At 41.9% G+C, this 10,640-nt stretch overlaps 1 protein-coding gene across 2 annotated transcripts in view; it reads right to left on the bottom strand.

Moving 5' to 3' along the window:
* Window positions 1-10,634, bottom strand: part of Ppid (peptidylprolyl isomerase D) — a 12,158-nt gene extending 1,524 nt beyond the window's left edge. The window contains exons 1-7 of one of the 2 annotated variants that reach the window (XM_021157912.1): window positions 10,502-10,634; window positions 8,297-8,437; window positions 6,564-6,670; window positions 3,987-4,175; window positions 2,937-3,059; window positions 2,693-2,799; window positions 1,457-1,598 (exon numbers count right to left, since the gene is read on the bottom strand). In XM_021157912.1, the coding sequence (XP_021013571.1) occupies window positions 1,457-1,598; window positions 2,693-2,799; window positions 2,937-3,059; window positions 3,987-4,175; window positions 6,564-6,670; window positions 8,297-8,437; window positions 10,502-10,586 (894 nt within the window). In that variant the 5' untranslated portion in view covers window positions 10,587-10,634. Of the gene's footprint in view, window positions 1-1,456; window positions 1,599-2,692; window positions 2,800-2,936; window positions 3,060-3,986; window positions 4,176-5,673; window positions 6,543-6,563; window positions 6,671-8,296; window positions 8,438-10,501 lie in introns of those variants that run through there. The other variant, XM_029475040.1, reaches the window with a different exon arrangement.
* Between the last annotated feature and the right edge of the window lie 6 nt (window positions 10,635-10,640).

Raw genomic sequence — 10,640 nt, 5'->3', positions numbered from 1 at the left:
AAAAAAAAAAAACTCCAGAGGTACACAAGTCACGTGAATGCCATGTACATGTGTCCAGCTAGGTTTATAAGGAATGAGGAAGATAAGTCTACATGTTCACCTGAGAATCCAAAGACATTTTGGGGGAGGGCAATTATATGATAAACATAAGCAACTTTTAACAGGCCTCCGCCCTGAAACATTTTTAAAGCAATATATTCTGTTGGCCCAACAGCTCTTAAGAGGCAATACTGAGAATGTCCTTGAGATGGAATATTACCTGCCTTACAGGTACAGAGATCCAGAGTGGGTCTTCTCTTTTGTACTTTCCTCTATTTCATGTTCCCCTCTAAATATATGTGCACACATTTCTTATCATTGATTCCATCTACTTAAGCAAGGGGTATGGGATAGCTGGGATTGAAGGGCAACCTTGTAACCTACACAAGTACTGTACCCCTAAGCTGCATATCCAGGTCTTACGTAAGTTCTTGCTAAGCACTGATGCATGCTCTAAGAATAATGTACAAAAAACATTTAGTCTGGAAATTTTGTCCAAGTACAATTTTTCAAAGTACCTGTATGGCCTACATTAGGACAAAGTATCTTTCTGTATGTTCTAATTATAATAGTCTGCACCCCAAAGACTAGTCTGCCCACTGTGTCCTATCTATAACTTTGATGATGCAGGCTTTAAAATAAATAAAAGTGGCCAGCAAGATGGCTCAGTGGATAAAGACCCTTGCCATGCAAGCTGGAACCTAGGCTCAATGTCTGGAACCCTCACAAGGGTGGAAGCGAGAACTGACTCCATAAATGTTGTCTTCTGACCCTGCACATGCACCATGGCCATTTACACACAATAGGTACAAAATGGAAATAAGCCAAGCCCAGCATGGCGGTAACATGCTTGAAAAGCCAGGCAGGAATACCTAGTTGGAAGTCAGCCTAGAGGACATGAGACCCCATTTCCAAAAAGCCAAGACTGCTTAGGATATCTCAGTCATAAAGCAAAGCAGAAAACCCTGCACAAAGGCAAGAGAAAGCATGTCTACACACACACATGCTTTAGTTTAGTCTTGCTTTTGAAGTAGGGTCTCTCTCATAGCAAAGGATGGCTATGACTTTCTGATTTTCCCACCTTTACCTCCACAATGCTGGGATTATAGGTGTGGGTCACACTCATATCTATATTCTTAATCATCCCAGACTTTGTATTCATATGCCTAGCTCATAAATACTATCAATAAGCAGATAAACATGCTTTAAGTAATAAAAGCAAAGTACTTAGTACATATCACGTGACAATATTAAAAGCAAAATTAATGAATTTACACAAAACTGGCATCCAAACTAGAGACAGGATGATGTAAGTAACATTTTGTTAAGTCTCATTAGGTGCTAGGCAATTCAAATACATTAAAGACTATTGTGTTTTTATAACTTGATGAGAAAAAAAACTTTCACACCGACTTACCTCTAAGCAACTGTCAATTGCCCCCTGCCAATTTGACATCTTCAGCTTGCAAGCACCAATATTCAGCACACAACTTAAGGCTATAGGTTGCAGTCTGGATCTATCTGCTTTCTCAATAACAGCCTTTGAACTATCCACATACCTAGAAAACATAAATAAAAGTAACATATAGCCAGGCAGTGGTGGCGCACACCTTTAATCCCAGCGCTTCGGAAGCAGCAGCAGGAGGATTTCTGAGGCCAGCCTGGTCTACAGAGTGAGTTCCAGGACAGCCTGGGCTACAGAGAAATCCTGTCTCAAGAAAAAAAAAAAAAAAACCACCAAACATATAATTCCACACTGCTTCTTCAGCATTGTGGCTAATATTAATCACAATTTTTTATTGTTGCTGTTTCTTCAGATGTAAGAAAATAAGCCCAGAGCCTGCTAGGCTTACCTCCCACCACTGAGCTACACTCCTACTCCTATTTCTCCAGAAGATATTTTACATCAACTTTCCCCCAAAGCTAACAACTAATATCAACTCCCATACAAATTACGTACAGCTCAGATTCCTAGTATATGCTTTCTAATATAATTGTGTTTAGAACCAGTATTTCTATATTAGGACAATTCAATGGGAAGAGGCAAAGAACTATATATAGTGTTGGGGTGTGTGTGTGTGTGTGTAAAAAACATTGACTTAACTCTTTCCTGAAAAGATCCTAGAAGTTGAACTGAGGATCTGGTCCCTAGAGCTTAGTTTCTAGTTTCCTTTCTCCAAAACGAATCGACTTAGAGAAACTGCTTACTCCAGATAAAAAAGCAAAAATAAGATGATCCAGGTAAGAGCACCCTAAAGCAAGGGCTAAAGTATCGATACAACATGTCAAAATGAGGGTGGAGTATAGATCAGAGTGCTTATCTAACATGCCAGGGGCCTGGGACCACCAGCACCTCAAACAACAGGAACCTGTCAATGTCCTACTCTTTGTGGTTGTTGAGACAGGGTTTCTCTGCTTCGCCCTGGGGCTGTCCTAGACTAGCTCTGTAGATCAGGCTAGCCTCCTCTAACCCAAAGGTCTACCTGCCTCTGCCTCCCCAGTGCACCACACCCTGCAAGAAATGTTACTTTTTCAGAACAGCTGTTATTACACAAATAACTTGCTAAATATGAGCAATTCTGAGTTTAGTTCATAATTCAGTTTATACATTCTGAAAGTAACTTATTAAAAACTTGTTAAAATGCTTTATTACCTTAAAACCTTCGCATATTTTTTAATAGCCATCTCCCAGTTCTGAGACTTGAAAAAAGTATTTCCAATGTTTTTTAAGTCTTCAGATATTAATAAAATTTTATCTACCTGTATAAAAGGACATAAATATGTTGGGTGTTAGTAAATAATGTGACTTAACATGACGGTTCTATCATGACAGGCTAACCAAGCTCTTAGTATTAAATATTTTAAGTAATTAAACTGATTCATCCGGAAGTACTCACATCTTTTAAATCTATATCTGCATCCTCGGGGAAGTCTGGATGACTGTCACCAGAGCCATCTTTGGGGAATATTCCCCAGTCATCCCCTTCTTTCAATTCTCCACATTCTGCAATAACACAGAGCTGTAAAAAACATTAAGTATTTAGAGATCTTAAGAGTCTACCTTTAAAGGCTGCATAGCTCAAAGTTACATATACCATTATTCATGTCACACATGTCAGGGATGCAGCCATCTGCTATGATTACAGCAAATCCTTCTATGTACACTCCAACTAATAGGATCATGTCACACTTGCAGTGCTAGGAACACACTGAGTTGAGAATGGCATCACTATGCATGAAGCTGTCTCAGGTGACAGTCTGTTGTGTAGTACTGGTTGGCAGACTTCCTACAAGTAGCTGGGTTCCTAATTCCTGTGCACTGTCTGGTTGCTTTATCGGTCTCTCACAGTCACCTTGCTTCATGGGCATTTAGAATACGATATAACTTGAAACAACTAAGCAATGTGTGCAAGGTATAAAAGCAGATCAGGAAAAGTAACAAGATGTATATCACACTTCTAGTTCAACAACAGTGTGCTCACTGTCTTCTTTCTAGTGTGTCCTATAGTTACTCACTTCTGACACAAAAGTCTCACTGTTATGGGAAGACTCGGGTCATCTAACACAGATCACTGTTAGATCACACTGAAGCTGAAATAAGTATTAAAATCATTTTGTTGGGCATGGTAGTTAATCCTAGCACTAGAGTAGGGTTACACAAGAGGACTACTACACAATTCAAGGAAAGCCAGATCTTGAAGAAAAAAAATAAATATATCTCCTTTAAACTAATCTTCTTGGCCTTCTTAAAAAAAAAAAAAAAAAAAAAAAAAACAAGTTAAGAAAAATTGCCAATCCAGCCTCCGACTGCCAGTGCAGGCTCCTATAGCAAAAGCAGCCTGCCTTCTTCTTTCCCACTTTTCTAAGACAACAACTGTCTGACCTTGTGGCTTGCAGTCTCCGACATGCTAACTAAGCTCTGTTTACTTCACCGTAACTTTACTTACTTTGGCAGGTTTTTCACCATTCACTTCTACATTTTCAAGCATCCTTGCCACACCTAGTCCTTTTATGACTTGACCAAATACCACATGTTTCCCATCCAAATGAGGAGTTGGAACTGTTGTGATAAAGAACTGAGAACCATTCGTATTGGGGCCTGCATTTGCCATGCTCAGCAAACCCTCCCGATCATGCTGCAGAGATAAAAATCATTGAAAGAAAAACAAGTTAGAGGCCTAGTATGAATTTCCTTAAAACAGATGGGGTTACTAAACGTTACTCTTTCACATCAATTTCACTCCTAAATGTTTGAGTACCTTTTGCTCTGGTTTGACTTTAAGCACTCCACCTTAAATGAACAAAGGTTTTTAAGTGTCAGTTTAACAAGAATCAGGCCTTTTCTAAACTGGCTATCTGCAAGAGATGCTTACACTTCCATCTTAAAGATGAAGAGGCCACACTAAGGACATCTAATAATAACTAACTTTGCTTTTTCTGTGACAGTTACTATTTTTCTGAGAATCCCTATAATCTTCCCACCATCAGAAATAGGCCTACATTATGATTCTCCTCTTTCACCAAACTGAGAATAGTAATGTCATATTGAATTTAGATTGAATTTAGTTATTCAGATAAGTACTTCCCTAATTTGGAAAATAATTCCAATGTATGACTTTCATTCAGGTAAATCAATGATTCCCAGAATACGAAAGAACAGCTTGTATTCAGTCTGCATGAGTGCAAGCCAGTGACTCTGCTTTTCTGCTCCGCAGACCTTAGGCTTTCTGAAGGCACACCCTAGTGCGCGCCTCATAACTCTCGCTACTTCTCCCACCTAAGACACCTCTATCCAATCTAAATCCGATTCTGCTTTCAAGGCCACTGAATCTGCATGGCTCCACAGCCAGTCATCTTTCAATCAGGGCAGTGGTGGAACAGCCCACCATCCTCGATGGCCTCCCGAGGACTTTAACTAGTCATAGACTAAGCCTTCTTTTCCTTGGCCTTCCACGGTCTTCCCCCATCGCTGCTATCACTTAGTTTTGAAATCTGTATTTTTAGTCCAGCCTAGCAAAAATTCAGACACCTGAAGGCCCAATTTGCTTAGCTTAAGTGTTCAAACCTCCTCATTGTCTCTCCTACCTACTAACTTGATCTAAATCTTTCTATCACATGGGCTGCGTGTGGTCCCGTGTGCTTTTAAATCCCAGCACTCGAGAGGCAGAGACTGGTGATCTCTGTGAGTTCAAGGCCAGCTTGTTCTACACAGCTAGTGCCAACCTAAAAGTTGGACATCCGTAATCTAAAAACCAAATTCAGACACATTACAAAATCTGAAACTTCTGAGCCACAACCTTCACATTTCCAATAATGTTCAACCTATAAAATCTATGCAAATATTTCAAAATACAAATGACCCTGGAATATTTCTAGCATGGAGCATTTCCTATAAGGGATACTCAACTTGTATCATAGTCATACATGTATTAAACTATCTATTATTCTCCACAGCTGCTTGTATTTTAACCTTGACTCTGCCGAGGTTAAGATTATAAACAGCCTGCCTTGTTCTTTCTCCCTAGGCTCTCTGGTGTGATGACAAACTGAGCAATAGGAACTCTCTTTCCAGTCACCCTCATTACCTTCTTACATTCCTCATTGCCAAAGACATCACTTTACTTTTGTACTTACATGTCTGTTCTTAAAACGGGAATGGTGCAATACACCCCGAACATTAACCATAGCCGCTAGGTGGAAAATCCCCTGACATCCTGGGTATTAGCGATGGTTTTGTTGTTCTTCAAATTCAAGGATAAAGATGCACAAGTTACCATCCTTACAATAATGAGAACATTTTTCCTGGGATCAATTTTGCCATATGGAAGCTTAAAAACTCACTGGCTTAACTGAAGCATATAAAAACTGAGTAGTGAAATAAGTAACTATTTTTGCTAAAATATCATACTGGCCAGGCATAAACTGGATAAACTTCTGTTTGTATTCCAGCACTCAGGAGGCAAAATACAGGAGGATGGTAAATTCAAGACCTCCCTGGATTACACAGTAAAACCTTGTCTCAAAAAGCAAACTGCTACTGGATAAATCCTTTCCATATCAAAGAAGCATAGTGAACTGGCACAAGGCTCAAGTGGTAGAGAACTTGCCTAGCATGCACAAGACCGAGCTCATCCTCGGTACCACACACCCTTAGAAATGCTTGTCTATAAATACCATCTCTTTACAAGGAAAGTATAACCCATACCAGGCCTGCCGACACAAGGTTGTAATCTCAGTGCCTAAGCAGGGTATGTAAAAGGGATTGGAAGTTCAAGGCGTAGCTAAGCTAGAATGAGTTTAAGGCTAACCTGAGCAACTAGGAAAAGACCCAGTCTCAAAATAGAAAATGGGAAAGGACAGCTGAGTGATGAACCTCTTGTCTGGCATAAGAGGCCCTAGTACCAGGAGGGGGAGGGGGCCAGACAGCAATCTGGCCACATCCAAAAGTATTTTTTAGTGTCATAATCCAAGTATATTTCAAATATATAGTCTTTCTATTAGCAAAAACAAGAATTTTTCTTTACCTTATAATGAAAATTTTCATCTTCAAATTTTTCACCATAAATACTTTCACCACCTGTCCCATTCTGATTTGAGAAGTCTCCACCCTGAATCATAAATTTCTTAATAACTGCAAAAAAAAAAAAAAAAAAAAAAAGGAATAGGAACATGACCATTAGTAACTAAGGCAGGAATCTCAGCAGTGCTAATGAATGAGTAATGAAGACTACTTCCCAAGTTCAACTTTAGTAGTGGCCCTGGCCCTCCTCCCTGTGGTACCCCTGGCCCTCCTCCCTGTGGTACCCCTGGCCCTCCTCCCTGTGGTACCCCTGGCCCGCCTCCCTGTGGTACCCCAGCCCGCCTCCCTGTGGTACCCCTGGCCTGCCTCCCTGTGGTACCCTGGCCCTCCTCCCTGTGGTACCCCTGGCCTGCCTCCCTGTGGTACCCCGGCCCTCCTCCCTGTGGTACCCCAGCCCTCCTCCCTGTGGTACCCCAGCCCTCCTCCCTGTGGTACACTTGGCCCTCCTCCCTGTGGTACACTTGGCCCTCCTCCCTGTGGTACACTTGGCCCTCCTCCCTGTGGTACCCCAGCCCTCCTCCCTGTGGTACCCCAGCCCGCCTCCCTGTGGTACCCCAGCCCTCCTCCCTGTGGTACACTTGGCCCTCCTCCCTGTGGTACCCCAGGCCTCCTCCCCTATCTTGGCCATCAACTCTACCTGAAGACTTCTCACAACGTAACTCCAACATACTCATTAGTGACTCCCCACCAACTCTCAAGAAATTAATTCTCTGAACTAAGTCAAAGGTAGCTTCCCTGTATCTCTGTGTGTTACCAAAAGACGCTGCACTAACTCTACTTCCATTTTATTGCCTGTAATAATCTTCTTCCTTTCCCTCCCTTCCCATGTTAACTGTTTTCTAGATACATTTTTGTGAGCATACTTTTATACATTATTAAATACAAAAGTGAAGTCAAGTTTAAAACATTTTAAAAATCAGTGTTCATATTTCTCTCTCTCTCTTTTTTTTTTTTTTTGGTGTTTTTCAAAACAGGGTTTCTCTGTGTAACAGTCCTGGCTGTCTTGGAACTCAAGAGATCCACCTGCCTCTGCCTTCTGAGTGCCAGGATTAAAGGCGTACACAATCAACACTTGGTTCATTTTTCTTAACGGTATTTTTAAGAAAACCGAACCACGGGACTAGGTGTGTAAATCAGGGGTATAGTAACACCCTGGGTTCAATCCCCTGCGATACAGGAAAGTTGCTGACACTGTCATTGACTTGTTTATTCATAAATATTTACTGTGCTTAGACTTTCATTAGCTGAGAAAACAGAATGGTGAGTGCATGTGGCTCCCGAGCTCTGCTGAACCCACAGACCCCTGGGACAGCAGACAAGTAATTTGTATGAAGTAATAGTTTAATCACACATTACCAAGGTGTTCTGGACAGCAAATGTCAAATACTTCTCAAACATTCTGCCCAGCCTGTCAAATGACCTAAGGTCAGCTTATTTTTCTGCCATGCTTTTTCTTACCAATGAAATGGTTTGAAGGAGAGAGTTAGAAGACGGCTGATGAGATAAACTTTAGTCCACTCCCACAATCAATCCTACTGCACACCACCAAGCCCTTATGACACTGAGCTACCACTTTGTCTAAGTATCCATCAAGAAATTAATACTCGCCGTCCCTTCCTAAGAGCAGGGCTAATACACGTATCAAGCTATTTGGACAGAGGAAGTTTGTATACGTACTTCGGTGAAAAGGGCATCCTTTAAAATGGAGAGGCTTCCCGGTCGTGGACCCAGTTCCTTTTTCTCCTGTACACAATGCACGAAAATTTTCTGCAGTTTTGGGAACAATATCTGCAAACAATTCTAAAACAATTCGTCCAACTGAAGGAAAAGAAAAGGACATCTTGTCAGTGTGCATGCAAACTAAAGAGGCAAACCAAAAGGAGATAACGAATATATACAACCAGTGGTTAACACCTCATCCAATGAGTCATTTAGTTCTCTTTTAACCATGTTACTAACTGGAGTCACAATGCTGTGTACAGATCTTCTGCGCTTACCGCTCTTTAAATGAAATTGTGCATCCTTTAATTGCCATCTCCCCAGGCAATGGTATCTATCATGCTACTTCTCTAAGTTCAACTTTTTTTAAAGAGTCCACAAACGTGAGAGCCTATAGTAGGTTATTTCACGCATCATACTACCCTCTAGATTTAACTACAAAGTTATAAATAAGATTTCCCTCTTTTAAAGGCCAGTGTTATATTCTACTGTGTATACAGCATGGTGTATGTTCTCATGCTTTGACAGACACTAGATTGGTGCTGTGTGTGTTGGCTACTATGAATAACGCTGCAGTGCCTCGGGTATGCATACAAACTTCATCTCCCTTGAAAATAAGCCCAACCACGGAACTGTCAGATCCGTGTCACTGTCATCTCATTGTCATTTTTCTACGATTCCTATTTAGTCTAAGGAAAGCTTCGTAGATCTAAATTTGAAACAACACACTTAAGATTATAACTAATTACAGCATCCAGGCGATTAGCTGCCTAGGAAGCACAACATGGTTTAATGTACAAAGGATTTAAAACCCTAAATCATTTAAATAATATTCAGACTTTAAATTTTTTTTATTCTGGGCTGGAGAGATGGCTCAGTGGTTAAGAGCACCAACTGCTCTTCCGAAGGTCCTGAGTTCAAATCCCAGCAGCCACCACATGGTGGCTCACAACCATCCGTAATGAGATCTGATGTCCTCTTCTGAAGGCATCTGAAGACAGCTACAGTGTACTTAAGATATAATCATAAAAAAATCCTTAAAAATTATTTTTTTAAAAAATTGATTTTATGTGTGAGGCTGAGGCATGCAGTGTGGAGATCATGGGACAATCGCTGAGATTCAGGGTTGGTGGCAGGCACCTTTACCTGTGACCTACCTCAGGGGCCCTGCACTCAGAATCTCTAATCGCTAAGTACCTAACCGAAGACACAGTCCACTCTGTGTTCTATGGAAACTGCCTTTTGTAACCTCTAAAACAGTTCCCTTCTCAAGAATCCAAAAGACAGTTAACAATAAAATCTGTTACAAAACAAAGTGAATGCATATATAAACGTGTGTGTACCCATCCCAGCAGGTCTGGCCTACAACTCTAACATGTTTCAGAAAAGCCCAATTGAGTTACAAAGCAACACGAGGGCTTATGACAGTGTTTCTCAACCTTCTTAATGCTTCCACCCTTTAATATAGTTCCTCGTCATAACTGTAAGTTTGCTACTGTTACGATTAGTAATGAAAATATCTGATATGCAACTCTGTGAAAGGGTCGTTTAACAACCCACTCTCCAAGGAGTTTCCTCCACCCACTGGTTAAGCCACTGGCTTAGGGCTTCTTAGCTCTGAATCCTAGGTAACCATACAGACATGGTGCTCAATTCCATGATGCCAAACAGCACAAACGATCGCCTACTTAAACTGCTACTATAATCAGTAATAAGGAAAAAGCACTAAGCACTAAAGTCACTCTAATTTGGAATGATTTGGTAGCTCGCAATGTAGCTCGTGTACCAAGAGGCACGTGGCGTGACTAGAGCCCCTTAGGCACATATCCAGGAAGCATATCGAACTATCCACCACACTCGTCAAATCATTTCACTTTATAGTAAGTAGTGATGCAAAGGTTGCAGGGAAGTGCGATCAAAAAGAGACAAACGATAGGGACGCCACGATCCCTAAAGTAGAAGTAGAAATTTCCAGAAACTTCCACCGGAAGGGAGAGGGCGCAATCTGGACTCATGGAGGCCAGGGCTCGCTTCGGCTGGGACCTACGCTGCTATTCCCCTTCGGATCCCAGGCCCCGAGCCGCCGAACAGCCAGCGGGCCAAGGAGAACCGCAGCAGGGAGGCCCCAGGCGCGGGAACCGCTGAGCCGTCCGCGCCGCTCACCTCGCTCCCCGCCGATGTCCACGTCAAAGAAGACTCGCGGGTTCTTGGAGTTGGAGGGCTTGGCTGCCGGGGATGCGTGGGACATCTTCACTACAGGCGCTGGGAAGCGGGACACGGGCACCTCGTGCGCGAGACCGGA

The sequence above is a fragment of the Mus caroli genome, chromosome 3 (assembly GCF_900094665.2).
Source record: "Mus caroli chromosome 3, CAROLI_EIJ_v1.1, whole genome shotgun sequence".
Taxonomy (NCBI): domain Eukaryota; kingdom Metazoa; phylum Chordata; class Mammalia; order Rodentia; family Muridae; genus Mus; species Mus caroli.
This window is presented reverse-complemented; position numbering and strand designations above follow the sequence as displayed.